Raw genomic sequence first — 15,244 nt, forward strand, 5'->3', positions numbered from 1 at the left:
TTGCAGAATACTCCATCCACTTCGCATGTTTTGCATGCGACTGCAACGGATTGAGTTATTCTTGCCACAGCCATCGTGAGCGTCCAAACAAAAAGTGGCAAATTAGTTTCGGCTCGAGCGTTGCTCGATTCTGGTTCACAAGTAAATTTTGTGACCGATGAGCTCGCGCAGAGACTTCAGATTAAGAAAGAGGACGCGTGTTTGAGCTTGCGGGGCATTGGTGGAACTTACGCTCAAGCAACCAAGAAAATTCGCGAGTGGGTAGCAGTCAATTGTCGTCTGAATTTTACATACTAAAAAATATTTCTGGTTATCATCCAGATCAAACGGTGAACACCAGCGGCTGGAGGGTGCCTGAAAATATTCACTTGGCAGATCCATTCTTCTTCAAGCCCCAAAAAATAGATATGCTTATAGGCGCAGACTCGTTCTTTGAACTATTGTCAGTCGGCCAGATAAAGCAAGGGCCTGAGTTTCCCATTTTGCAAAAAACAGTTCTCGGGTGGATAGTGTCAGGAAGATGTGCCTCAAAAAAAATAAAAAATACGGAAAAGTTGGTACATCTCAGCTGCCAGGAGGAAGTGTTGGAGTCAATCGACTCAACCCTGCAGAAATTTTGGTCTGTGGAGGACTTGCCGCCCAAGGCCAAGGTCCATACTCCTGAGCAGCAACACTATGAGAAAAATACTCAAAGATTGTCGTCCACGAGATTTTCGGTTCGTCTGCCGTTCAAATTTGACCCAAACACTCTTGGTTCATCATATAAAGTTGCGAAACGTAGATTTTTGTCGCTTGAAAGAAGATTATCCAAAGATCCTTCTTTAAAAAAGATGTATCTGGAATTCATGGAAGAATATGAAGCGATGGGCCATATGTCTTCTACGAACAATAAAATTCCAGAGAGTCCGCACTATTTCATTCCGCACCAATGCGTACTGCGACCTCAAAGCAACTCGACAAAGTTGAGAGTGGTATTCGACGCCTCGAGCCGTACATCGACGCAGGTCGCGTTGAATGACATCTTGATGGTTGGCCCCACCATTCAAGAGGAACTGTATTCGACCCTGCTTCGGTTCAGACTTCACAAGTTTGCGCTGGCAGCAGACGTTAAAAAGATGTATCGTCAAGTAATGGTTGACGAAGCTGACCGAAACTTTAAGCTCATAGTGTGGAGACGAGATCCATCTGAGTCTCTAAAAATCTTCAAGCGCCCCTATCTGGCGCTTAGGTGTTTAATGCGGCTTGGAGAGATCGCGCAGGATTCGTGTCCAAAAGCCGCCAAGGTCATTCAGAATGACCTGTTAGGCCTTCGAGACGAAGTTTTTCAGGTATTGCAAGTGGCAGGATTTAAATTGGCAAAGTGGTTTTCTAACTGCCCAGAGTGGTCCGCATCTGAAAGCGCTGTCATTCCGCTAACGGCAGACTCAGACGTAACTAAGACCCTTGGCGTGCTTTGGTTGCCGGGTAAAGATTACTTTCAATTTCGGTTGGATGACTCTTTCCTGGATCTTCGTGCGACAAAACGAAACATACTGTCGGTGACTGCCCGACTTTTCGATCCGCTTGGCCTGTTGTGCCCTCTAGTGACTAGGGCAAAAATGTTGTTGCAGGAACTGTGGCTTCGAAAGTTAGACTGGGACGAGTCGCTGCCGATGCAACTGCAGACATCTTGGGAAGCTTTTAAGGGAACGCTGTTGCAACTGCCAAAGATCAAGGTATCGCGATTCGTTCATACAGACACCAAAGTCCCGGCAGTACATGTATACATGGTTTCGCTGACGCTTCCATGCGAGCATATGGAGCGTGCATCTACGTTCGCACTAGTACCGCTGAAGGTTTAAAAGTATCTTTATTGACAGCAAAATCCAAAGTAGCTCCCCTCAAGACGAAAACTTTGCCCCGCCTTGAGTTGTGCGCAGCTCCCCTTCTTGCGGATCTTTATAATCGTGTAAGACCATTGCTTTATTTTCCGATCACAAAGGTGTTCCTATGGACGGACTCGGAGATCACTCTGCATCGGATCAAAACGCATCCGTCGTCGTTGTCGGTTTTCGTCTCAAACCGAGTTGCAGAGATCCAAGAGTGGTCGGAAAAAGCAATTTGGCGACATGTCCCCACGAAAATAAACCCAGCGGACATCGTGTCTCACGAGTTCAGTGACGACATAGGCAAAATTCGGAAAAATAAACCGGTAGCAACGAATATTCAAAAACTTAGCCCTTTTCTCCAGGAGAAAAAACTAGATTGGTGTTCCTCGACATTGCTGCGAGTTGGGGGTCGGTTATTGAATGCTCCTATCCCGTACGAAGCCACATTCCCGTTGTTGTTGTCGAAAGGCTCACAGTTTGTTAATACCTACGTGTCCTACCTGCACGTTACAAATTGTCATGCTGGTCCTCGAGCTCTTGTAAGTCTGTTGCGAGAAATGATATGGTTGGTTAATGCGCAGGAAGTTTGCCGCAGAACAGTTCGGTCTTGCATTCGTTGCTTTCGGTGCAAGCCTCAACTCTTGACGCAAATCATGGGAAACGTGCCGTCAGACAGACTTCGAGCTCTCCGCCCCTTTAATATCTGTGGTGTTGATTTTTGTGGCCCATTTAACACAACGTATCGTATCCGTGGTAAGCCGCCGTACAAATCATACGTGGCATTGTTTGTATGTTTTGCGTCCAAAGCGGTCCACTTAGAGTTAGTGTGTGACCTCACCACTGATGCGTTTTTGTTAACCTTCCAAAGGCTAGTGAGTCGACGCGGGAGAAGGTGTGGTGCGACAAAGCGATGAACTTCGTCGGAGCCGATCGCCACATGAGAGAGATCCGGGCCCATCTGGAGGAGCAGGGCGGCGGCATCGCAACATTCGCATCAAGAAGAGGATGCGAGTTTGCGTTCATACCGCCCAGAGCACCTCACTTCGGCGGACTTTGGGAGGCAGGTGTAAAGTCTGCAAAGCACCTGTTCCTTCGGACGGTCGGCGAAGACATCTTGACCGCGGAGGAGCTCGGAACTCTCCTCACCAGCGTGGAGGCCGTTCTCAACTCCAGGCCCCTCGGAGCGATCAACACGGATCCCAACGACGGCGAAGCCCTAAGCCCAGGCCATCTCCTGATCGGCGGGCCCCTCCTAGCTCCACCCTCAGCAGCGCTCCCGGACCAAGTCAGCCCAACCTGCTTGCGACAATGGCGCAGTGTCTCGTGTCTCAGGCACAGGTTTTGGCAGCGATGGTCCCGGGAGAACGTCTCGAGCCTCCAGGCGAAAAACAAGTGGCACCAGGAGGTTCCAAACGTCGCCGTGGGAGCTCTCGTCGTCGTCGCCGAGGACAATCTTCCGCCGCAGCAGTGGATGATCGGTCGGATCGTGGCGGTGCACGTCGGCGCTGACGGCAAGGTCCGAGTGGCGGACGTGAAAACGAAGGATACGACATATCGGCGAGCGGTCCATAGGCTGGCGGTGCTGCCTGTGGCGTGCTGAAGACGGTGGTCCTTCAGAGGGGGCGGTGTTTGCGCTTTTATAATGAAATTTGTTGAATAGTGTACGGCGGGAGCGGGAGCGCAATAAAGCTTTAATCGCGCTCGCGAATTCGCCCCGTCTCTCGCCCCTTCGTTAAGTTAGGCTTAATTGAAATCACTATGGACGGCAGTCCATGTAGTGACGAAGCGCACCAGGAGAGTGTGCGAAGGCGACTACTATTATATAGCCGCAAAATTGAAAATCTGCTGTGATAGTCCGATCGTAATGAGTAATACACCAATCGAAAGGTATTGCAAAAACTTAAAGGATTGCATACCAAGACTTTAAGAAAATCAATTGGCTTGGGAGAGAGAGCGGTGAAAGTGAAAAAGTGAAAATTTCGAGATTTGGAGCTGTTGGGGCCGGTGGTAAATGCCCCCTCGCAATGTTTTAGTTATATTCCTTTTGAAAATACCCGTCGAATGAGGGGTCATTTGTCAAAATCCGACTCTCCGTTCAAAAGTTATAGCCAAAATAAGATTTTCTTCTTCTTCCCAAAATGAAAATTTAATTCTGTTTGTCAGTTTGTCAGTTTGTCCAAAATATGTTTTTTAAGTTCTGAAAATTTGATATGACGTTCGTCACATCGATATAAAAAACTTTTGTTCTACCACTTTTGGAAAAACCCGCTAGTTTAGCGGGAAAACAGCTATAAATAGCTAAAATTCGGAAAGCCGTAACTTCTATACTACTAAAGCTACAGACTTGTGCTGCATCTCGTTTGAAAGGTATTTTTAAATGCTATAAACGCCTTCTATATGCAATTTGTGTAAATGTAATAGTTAAAAAGATTTGAACAAAAGAAAATTTGTTTAAACTTTTTTGTTAGCTTTTTTTTAATTTTCTCAAAAACGGCTCTAACGATTTTCCTTACAACTTTAAACTGTATAGCCCTTGAGATTCCTTAAATTTTGGTATATATCATGTTTATGTAAAAAATCGCGTTTAAAAGTTATTCAGAAACGAAAATAGCCACTTTTGCCAGCTCAGAACAACTAACGCTCCCTGAGTATTGAATTTTGTGGGAGGGTATCCGAACTGTATTTTAGGGTCATGGAATCAGTAAATTTGCACTTAAGAGTTCCATATAGGAATCTTTTGTTCTACGACTTTTGGAAAAACCCGCTCCTTTAGCGGGAAAAAGCTAAAAATAGCTACATTTCGTTAGTTTGTAAGTTTTACACTACTAAAGGTACAGACATGTATCTCGTTTAAAAGGTATTTTAAAATACTTTAACGCCTTTTTATCTTAATTCGTTAAAATACAATAGTTTAAAAATAATGATTGACCAATTTAAATTTAAATGTTTATATCACTGTGGACGGCAGTCCATGTAGTGACGAAGCGCACCAGGAGAGTGTGCGAAGGCGTTTGTCAGTTTGTCAGTTTGTCCAAAATATGTTTTTTAAGTTCTGAAAATTTGATATGACGTTCGTCACATCGATATAAAAAACTTTTGTTCTACCACTTTTGAAAAAACCCGCTAGTTTAGCGGGAAAACAGCTATAAATAGCTAAAATTCGGAAAGCCGTAACTTCTATACTACTAAAGCTACAGACTTGTGCTGCATCTCGTTTGAAAGGTATTTTTAAATGCTATAAACGCCTTCTATATGCAATTTGTGTAAATGTAATAGTTAAAAAGATTTGAACAAAAGAAAATTTGTTTAAACTTTTTTGTTAGCTTTTTTTTAATTTTCTCAAAAACGGCTCTAACGATTTTCCTTACAACTTTAAACTGTATAGCCCTTGAGATTCCTTAAATTTTGGTATATATCATGTTTATGTAAAAAATCGCGTTTAAAAGTTATTCAGAAACGAAAATAGCCACTTTTGCCAGCTCAGAACAACTAACGCTCCCTGAGTATTGAATTTTGTGGGAGGGTATCCGAACTGTATTTTAGGGTCATGGAATCAGTAAATTTGCACTTAAGAGTTCCATATAGGAATCTTTTGTTCTACGACTTTTGAAAAAAGCCGCTACTTTAGCGGGAAAAAGCTAAAAATAGCTACATTTCGTTAGTTTGTAAGTTTTACACTACTAAAGGTACACCCATGTACCTCGTTTAAAAGGTATTTTAAAATACTTTAACGCCTTTTTATCTTAATTCGTTAAAATACAATAGTTTAAAAATTATGATTGACCAATTTAAATTTAAATGTTTATATTAGCATCTATGAGAGCAAAAGTAAACAAACAAAAACTTCTGATATCAAATAAAAACACCTCTTAACGAGGTAAAAAACTAGTGACGATCGCACCTTCAACGTACAAAAGTTCTGATATCAAATTTTGTGACGAAAAATGATTTTAGATGCGACTAAATAAGTACGCTACCTAAAATTTATTCATTCGGCACGCTACAAACAGAAAACTTTCGTGTAGATATTAAATATTTGCTAAAGCGGGCCGAACGAGTAAATTTTAGGTAGCGTACTTATTTAGTCGCATCTAAAATCATTTTTCGTCACAAAATTTGATATCAGAACTTTTGTACGTTGAAGGTGCGATCGTCACTAGTTTTTTACCTCGTTAAGAGGTGTTTTTATTTGATTAAAGAGTTAGTTGTTATATGAATCTCATTGCGCAAACTCCCTTTCGTCGTCGCCAAAAATAAAATATCAAATTTCCCTGCAATCACAAGTTTTTAAAACACAGACTATACCAGATACACCAGGCAACCGGCAACAAGTGTTCTGTACAATTCCATATTAAACTTCAGTACAAAAAAAAATTAATTCTTCCCACGCTAAAAGACGGGATGGCAAATTTATTAAGCCAATAAACAACGCCCTATGCGTAAGTTTAATTAGGTAGCGGCGTTAAAGCTAAATAGCTAAATTTTTTCCTGCAGCCTAATAGTATGCAAGGAGTTTTGATCCGTAAATCACTCCTTGCCGCACCTAATCTAGAGGTTGAATGCTGTGGAGATTCCCTTGACTAACGTCTGATGTTACTGACGGTTTTAAATATTTTTTTAATGGATCTGGCCTTGCCGGATCGATCTGTCGCCATGACAGAATCGGGCCACACACGTTTGGGCACCAAATAAGTTTATTGTTATATATTAAAATACTGTAGCGAACTACGTTTTGAGAGCTGATGGAATTGTAGCCTACGTTAAGCACGCGCTGGTATCGGCATGAGTTACCAGTAGAGGGTGGTCGGGGATATGTTTTATGAACGCTGCTACTTGCTCTATGGCTAAACAACAAAATCTTATTAATTCGCGTGCTAAAGTGTACGAGGATCTCCGCAGGACTAAGGGACCGGACTATTGACTAGCAAAGGACAGACAAGGACGAACAAGGATGTAGTGCCTTTATGTCAGCGGTTGGTCAAGCTGACTTGCCCACCCTACCATGATCACCATCGACCAGATATATTTATGGCGATCCTTAAAAGGCGACTACACTTTACATGACAGACAACATTCGACGACGTATGGCTTCCCTATAGACAACTACTCAACTTCAGTGAACATTATAAATTTTATTTTTAAACATAGAATAATCCTACTAAATGACAAAAATTAATTCTAAACAAGAGCATTAGAATCCTAAGAAATGATTACAGCTTAAGTTGTGCATAAAAACTTAAATATAATGTATAAAAACTAAATATAGCGATCGCTTAATTTTTTTTCAGAGCTCATGTAGATAAGGCTTCGATTTTATATGGAACAAAATTAAAGTAGAGATCGGGTAGAATGGGATGTATGGAGTGTATGTAAAATTATGCCATTATATGTGTGGCTTGAAATTTTATTTTATTGAGCAGGGAGTTGTGGGTTGGGCTTTACGGGGAGAACATTTTTGGAATTGGAGTTTCTTTAACGGACGGAAGCTAACTTCGGCAAGCCGAAGTTTTAATGCCCTTGCAGATTTCACCCTCTAAATCTTGTAGCGAGTGTGGGCGTTAGAGTGGGCGTGGCACATACGCATAACAAACTTGCGCTGAATAGAAAGTAATGGAATCTAAATCTAAAAGTACAAGCCTCTAGCTCTTATAGCTTCCGAGATCACAGCGTTTTAAAAAAAAAGTTCTATTATGATGATAAAAATTAGACAATTCCTTCAGGTTTAAAATGCATGGCGCATACACATCGGTTTTATGAGAATACCTATCGATTTTAGGCGTTGCAGACTTTGCCGAAATTGCTATAATTGCAAAAGTTTCGAGAAGAATAAGAAAAGTGTAAAATAAATCCGAAGTCTTTGTATTAAGATACAAAGGCCAAAGAACAAATATGCTAAAAACTGTTTCGGGAGTCACCACACTCCCTCATCAGCGACCTTATCAATCCAATGATGGATAAATGGTAGGTCGGACAGTTTTATACCTGTCAAGAGTATTAATCCTCTTTATTTTATATACCACCATATGATCTTTGCGTGGATTTTTCGTTATATTGTACGCCAAGTTTTAAGACCTTGTATCAAATATAATCTTGTAATATTTACAGCTGTTTTAACAGATTACTTACATACTAAATATTTTAATGATTACTTTAATATTGTGTGCCAAGTTCCATGCCCTTGTTCTAAATTTATACGCCAATATTAAATATGTTCACGCCAAAATGGCGTTTACTTTCTGGAAGCAGCCCTTCCGCAAGGTTTACTCTGCAAATTGGCATTTCCTTTTTGATTAGTTCATCGATCAACGATATTGAAGGCAGTGTAGGTATAATAAACTATTTTAAAGTTATATTTTATATAACTTGTAGAATAATATTAATTTGATTAACAGTTAACTTTAATATTGTGCGCCAAGTTCCATGCCCTTGCGCTAAATTTATACCCGAATATTCAATATATTTTTGAAATATATACAGATGTAAAGTTTCAAACTTTACATATAGTAATGGAATATATATACATATACACATTCCAATCCCGCTATGTTGTACTCTGCAAATTTGCATTTCGTTTTTGAATAGCTCGTCGATTAGAAATAATTCCATTGCCGTCCAAAAATTCCGGAATCCTTGTTCCACATTTCTACGCCAATATTAAATATAATCTTTTGTTATCTACAGCTGTTTAAACAGATTGCTTACATATTATCGATATTAAACTATTTTAAAGTTATATTTCATATAACTTGTATAACAATATTAATTTGATTAACAATTAACTTTAATATTGTGCGCCAAGTTTCATGTCCTTGCTCTTAATTTAAACGCCAATATTAAATATTTTATTTAAATATATACATAGGTAAAGAGAGTAATATATATAGGGGAAAGTAGGGTAATTTGACGAGTAGGGTAATGTGACGAACTCGTCGAATCTCATATATGACGTCACGACAAAAATTCGAAATAAATGTAGTCGTCTCCCCTTATCGTGTCGACAATGTATTTACAGTAATATTAATAAGAAGTCCCGTAATTTGTTCGTGAGGTAATTTTCGCTAAAAATGTGGTGCGCAAACTAGCAAACCCATTCAATTTACTTGTGTTTCAGCAGTGCCAGAGCAAAGATGAGTGGAAAATAAAATCAGGCAAATATATGCACGTATACATGAGATCTTTATCAACAGTTTTTGGTACCTCGCGTTTTTTCTTTTGCGCCGTTTGAGAGTGACACCGTTTTTGCTCCAAGTCTACCTTGTAGGGTATCGTGACGAACTTTTTGTAGGGTATTGTGACGAACTTTTTTTATTCAAGAATTTTAATTGTTATCGTTGATTATTTGTAAAAAAAATATAATAATACCAGATAACATTTACTGCTGCAGTTTTATTGTTGTTTTTAATAGTGACGTCAGTTTAATTTAATTTAAAAAAAAATTTGCACTTTGACCTTTTTTTTTTTTGTAAGTTTGGGTATTATCTTATTACTTTTTTCTTTTCCGTATCGAAAAAACCCTTTCCGTAAATAATATATAAAAAAATGTATTTTTTTTTGTAAAAAGGATGGTTTACACCAAACGCTGTGGGATTTGGCTACGTTGAAATTTCGAATCCAAATTTTTTTTAGAAATATGCTCAGTAAATGTAAGCAACTTTCTGCTTTTACACTTTTAAAAAATATTGATTTTAGGAGAAGTTACATTAAAGAACAAATCGTTCGTCACATTACCCTACAACTTTTGAAAGTGCAAAAAAAGTAGGGTTCACGCCAAACGCTGTGGGATTTAGCTGCATTGGAATTTCGAATTTCGAATTTTACAGGGATATGCTCAGTAGATGTAAGCAACTTTCTGCGTTTACACTTTTAAAAAATATTGATTTTTACAAAAGTTACATTCAAAAAACGAATCGTTCGTCACCTTACCCTACACTCCCCTACATATACACATTCCAATCATGTTATGGTGTTCCTTTTTGACTAGTTCGTCGGTTAGAAATAATTCCATTGCCGTCAAAAGTCCTTGTTCCAGATTTATACGCCATACGTTAAGTTATATTTTATATAACTTGTCAAATATTAATACTTGGTTTAATCACACAGGCCGACAAAATGTGACATGGGTCGGTGTCCAGGCCTGCCAACATTTTATTTCGATAAATGAGGGTTTTCTAAGCATAAGTTGCCACTACGCCTATAGTCCATCAGCTCTGGCATTTGCGGTATCTTTAATTTAAGAAAATCACAAATTTTCTTCGTCTTTTGGGATATATCTTCAAGAGTGGTCAACCAATTTTGGTAATCTTTTCGGAATTAAATAGTTACATGTCTGTTTTATACGGTCGTTTTGGAAAATTTAATCTAAGTCAACCACAAGAGGAGGTGGGAGCATTCAAAATTTTAAAGTCACAGCAAAGTTTAAAAATCTTAATTTGTGAACAGCTTTTAAAAATTAAATAAAAATATTTTCTTCTACAATGCAAATTTGATCCAAAGACACCTTATGTCCTTACTGTTTAGGACACTCATCAGGTTTTTGTGAATTGATTTGGACTTTTTAAAATTGTTTTTCTTACTTCCTTCACAGTGACGATTCACAAACAGTGCCCAAACCTGTCACAATTTTAAATAACATATTTCTAAACGATCTAAGTAGTTTTGCTTTGAATATAAGCACATAAGCGTAGGCTAATAATCTTTGGGGGCTGAAATGCCTGAAGTGTAATCTCCCTCTAGCTTTTAACTTACGCCCATGTATAACTATTTTTAAAGCAAGGGTTACTTGTGCTCAAAAATAGTTATGCGTTACGTAAAATAGTGACAGGTTTGGGCATTGTTTGTGAATCGTCACTGGGAAGGAAGTAAGAAAAACAATTTTAAAAATTCCAAAACAATTCACAAAAACCTGATGAGTGTCCTAAACAGTAAGGACATAAGGTGTCTTTGGATCAAAAATGCATTGTAGAAGAAAATATTTTTATTTAATTTTTAAAAGCTGTTCACAAATTAAGATTTTTAAACTTTGCTGTGACTTTAAAATTTTGAATGCGCCCACCTCCTCTTGTGGTTGAGTTAGATTGAATTTTCCAAAACGACCGTATAAAACAGACACGTAACTATTTAATTCCGAAAAGATTACCAAAATTGGTTAACCACTCTTGAAGATATATCCCAAAAGACGAAGAAAATTTGTGATTTTCTTAAATAAAAGATACCGCAAATACCAGAGCTGATGGACTATAGGCGTAGTGGCAACTTAGTAGTGTATAAATGAGAGTTCTGGATACAAAGGCTGGATACAAAAGTGGAGGGGGAGGTAATTAATTATGCTAATTAGGGTAATAAATCAGGACAATGTGACAGGTGTGGGGGGTAATTAAAGTTAATGGGTGCGTGACGAGTGATCGTTAATTAGGGTCCACAATAGTTATATCCAGCTTTTGTATCTAGGATTTGTATTCAGGAATCAGGAATACCGAAATTCGGTCCAGAAATCGGGACTCTAATTAATCGGGGGAGATATTACTGGGGTGTGACGGGTGATCGTTAATTAGGGTGATAAGTTGCATATATCTAGAAATTGTATTCAGGAATTCGCTCCCCCCGAATTTCGTTTGAGAAATCGGGACTCTTATTAAGCGGGAAGAAGTTACTGGGGTGTGACGGGTGATCGTAAATTAGGGTGATAAGTTGCTTATATCTAGGAATTGTATTCAGGAATTCGCTCCCCCCGAATTTCGTTTAAGAAATCGGGACTCTTATTAAGCGGGAAGAAGTTACTGGGGTGTGACGGGTGATCGTAAATTAGGGTCCACAATAGTTATATCCAGCTTTTGTATCTAGGAAATGGGGTGAAAGAGGGGAGGCATTCTGCTTAAGTGGTTGACAAGTAGGTTGACGGGATCGAACGTGGGAGAAGTTAGAAAAATAGGGTGAAACGAGGGGAGGGAATCCAGTTAAGCGGGTGAGAAGTTACTGGGGTGTGGCAGGTGATCATAGCGATATATTTGGGTTATCCTAGTTAATGGGGGAGAAATTACTGGGGTGTGCCGGGTGTCCTTTGCTTATCTGGGTTATCGTAGTTAAACGGGGAGAATATACTGGGGTGTGTCAGGTGATCATAGCGATATATTTGGGTTATCCTAGTTAATGGGGGAGACATTACTGGGGTGTGACGGGTGTCCTTTGCTTAGACTCAGATAATACGAGGGAACTAAATTTAGTGGTGGATAAAAAATTGTTCACCGGCCAAATATGTGTAATCAGAGTGGCAACAGGTTGTTGATAGCAAACGACCCTTTTAGTTGCTCAGTGGTTGTTTCACACGTGCACGGGGTCACTTAATTATCATACTGGATAACATCACGAAATGGTGGGATCAGAAAAACAAGTTGTTGAGAGCAAGCGACACAAACCCTTAAATAGGGGATCCCTTTGCTTGCCACTGAGAAACAATCACCTACCCCAAGCAAAAAGAATATGTAAATTTGAATTTAGCTCATGTTTATTTGGAATTTTGTAATAGGTTTTTTTTTTTATACACTAAATATGAAAACATTAGTTTAACTCTTAAGTTAAAATAGGGTGCATGTCATAACGCCCGGTGTCATAACGCCCGTGGGCGTTATGACACACTCAAAAGTGTCATAGGGCCCGTGGGCCTTATGACACACTTCAAAGTGTCATAACGCCCGCAGGCGCTATGTCACTTTTTTTGAGGGCCTTATGACACACAGGAAAGTGTCATAACGCCCTCAGGAAAAAAATATATTTAACTAATACTTTAGTAATTAATGTGATTTTTTTTAGATTTTTATGTCCGTTTTGGGTGAAATTTTCTGCTGACCGTTTTTTAGAGTTCCAATTTTATATTAGTTTAGATTATTTATATAAGTAAAAAAGTCGTATTCAGGTTGAGCGCGCGCAGTAAACAATAATGCGGCTTGCACTTTTATTCAAACAAATTTTTGTCTGCGCCCTTTATAAGCTATAGATTTTTAAAATTTTTTATTTTTAAGTTTATGGTTACGATTTTTGTATTTCTTTATTAAATTAATAGCTTTAATTCTAATGTATGGTGCCTGGTGACATTGACAAGTATCCAGGCCCTCTCTTACGTCATCGTCGGCCCAGGGACATGTTAGCATATGTACACCATACCTAGTTTCTCTCTCACCGACTCGATCCATCCCTTGAAGTTTGGAGAAAATCATCTCCAGAGACTGCCGATGATCCTCAAAAATGAAATCACCATTTTCTTTAAGGAAACACACGTGGTTGTTATTCATGATGTTTTGTTGTTTAACTGCTGTATCTTGATGATGTAGTTGTTTCTTGATGATATAGTTGTTTCTTGATGATGTAGTTCTTTCTTGATGATATAGCTGTTTCTTGATGATGTAGTTGTTTCTTGATGATATAGTTGTTTCTTGATGTTGTTATTGCTGTTTAACTGATGTTTCTTGATGTTTAACTGTTGTTTGTTCCTTGTTGTTTAACTGATTACTTGTTATTAGCTGATTGTTGTTTAGCTGATTAGTTCATATTAGGTGTTTGTTGTTTAGCTGTTTAACTGTTGTTTTTTGCTTGTTGTTTAACTGATTAGTTGTTGTATAGCTGTTTTTTGTTGTTTAACTGATTAGTTGTTATTAGCTGGTTTCTAGTTGTTTAACTGTATAGCTGTTTTGTTGTTTGGTTGATTATTGATGTTCGTTTGTTGCTGATGTTGCTGATCCAGTGGTCTTTCAGTTCGAACTAAAGTTCCTTCACAGCAACTTCGCACAGAAATCCCCCCTTCATATGGGGGATCATGCTATTCCACGACCATCCCTTCCTCGCAATCATCCCCTTTAAGAAGTTTTAGACAAATGCTAAATTTGCTAGAAACTTTTTCCTCATTATGAGTAATTAATATTCAACTAGGCTTTCTATGTAGGCCACACACCCACGTGAGAAAATGTCGCTCACCTTCCACCCATCCACCACATCCCCATGTAGCAATATTGATCACAAGATGTCAGAAAAGGGACTCGCACAAGGGGTACCCAAACCTGCGCACCTGTTACAGTTACCGACCGCAATAAAAGACACAAGCCTCAAGGCGCGCGCTCATTGATAAGATCATAAACGTTACGCCAATGCCCAAGGCTAACTCTAACACGTGCCATAATAGGGGTTGAAATCACGATCCCGCAATTAGTCCATTCTCCATTCTCCAAAAAGACTTTGTTTAATTTGTAACACAATAATATATTTATTCATTTATTTTGGGATTCTAAACATATTTCATTATATATTGAGATTCATTTTCTGGCTCCATCCCGACGATTTGCATAGAAGTGGCAGGCGCATGTTGCTGGTGTCAGCTCGGGATTACAGAATGGAAAGTGTTCACCATATTACATAGTTTTAAGATCATATCCCCCTTGATCCATAAACATCGTTTTTGTGTTTAGGAGGAATTGAAAGTCCTCCTTAAAATCTTGAATAAATTTTAAAATAATGTATGCATTGTTTAGAGCACAAACCCCGCCCTTAATATGTGTTTCATAATATGGAAACGTGTTTCCCTTGAACCTGTATAGGGACGGACAATCAATTTCCTCAATATTAATGAGCTGACGATGTTGACGATGTTATGATGTTTATTGCTTAACCAAATTGCAGTCTTTCGAGATTTTGTATTTAGTAAAGTGAAGTCCTATGGTTGTTTCATTACAAAACTATTATTCAAGTTAGGATCTTGTTCAAATACTATTCTTATTTCCTATAGAATGAAATTAGTAATATTATCAAAGAAGCCTAGCACATCAACTGAAACAATATCTTTCATCATTATCCTAATGTTAAACAACTCGTTGTACAAGTCCGTTTAAAGGGTTATTCTAAACGATCATGTATGAGGAGACAAAAAGCTTGGGTATTTTCATGACTTGGTATCCTCAGTTCTGTTGAAATTCACACATCAATAGAAACAGTTTTTATTGATTCGTTTTGATTTGAAAGATCAATAACAATGATAAGGGGCTTTCAATTTATATTCATTTGGTGCTGATCACGTTACCTTTTCCTCATTATGAGCAATTAATATTAAACTGGGCTTTCTATGTACATTGTACATACGTGAGAAAGTTCGCACACCCACGTGAGAAAATGTAGCTCACCTTTCGTCCATCCTCGACATCCCCCATGCAACAATATTGATCACGTGACTTTTTTCCTCATTATGAGCAATTAATACTCAACTGTGATTCCTATGTACGTGAGAAAGGTCATACACCCAAAGTATTTAAAGATTGTTAACTAAGACAAACATGTCCGATCATTTTAGGGAAATATGTATCCTATGATTGTAAAACTAGTAAAGAAATTAAAACAAC

The 15,244-nt window shown here is 38.6% G+C and overlaps 2 protein-coding genes across 2 annotated transcripts; both read left to right on the forward strand.

The window, feature by feature from the left end:
* Positions 1-830: 830 nt before the first annotated feature.
* LOC138912070 (uncharacterized) lies at positions 831-1,841 on the forward strand. The gene has a single exon (XM_070211926.1). The coding sequence runs from the start codon at positions 831-833 to the stop codon at positions 1,839-1,841; it is 1,011 nt and encodes a 336-aa protein (XP_070068027.1).
* Positions 1,842-2,778: 937 nt separating this feature from the next.
* Positions 2,779-3,468, forward strand: LOC138912071 (uncharacterized). Its single transcript, XM_070211927.1, has one exon. It carries the CDS (start codon positions 2,779-2,781, stop codon positions 3,466-3,468), a length of 690 nt encoding a protein of 229 aa, XP_070068028.1.
* Positions 3,469-15,244: the final 11,776 nt, after the last annotated feature.

Source organism: Drosophila takahashii, chromosome 2R (genome assembly GCF_030179915.1).
Source record: "Drosophila takahashii strain IR98-3 E-12201 chromosome 2R, DtakHiC1v2, whole genome shotgun sequence".
NCBI lineage: Eukaryota > Metazoa > Arthropoda > Insecta > Diptera > Drosophilidae > Drosophila > Drosophila takahashii.

What these genes read in the sequence shown, in the direction of transcription:
- LOC138912071 (XM_070211927.1), top strand. Translation starts at nt 2,779, where the DNA reads ATGAACTTCGTCGGAGCCGATCGCCACATGAGAGAGATCCGGGCCCAT.
- LOC138912070 (XM_070211926.1), top strand. Translation starts at nt 831, where the DNA reads ATGTATCTGGAATTCATGGAAGAATATGAAGCGATGGGCCATATGTCT.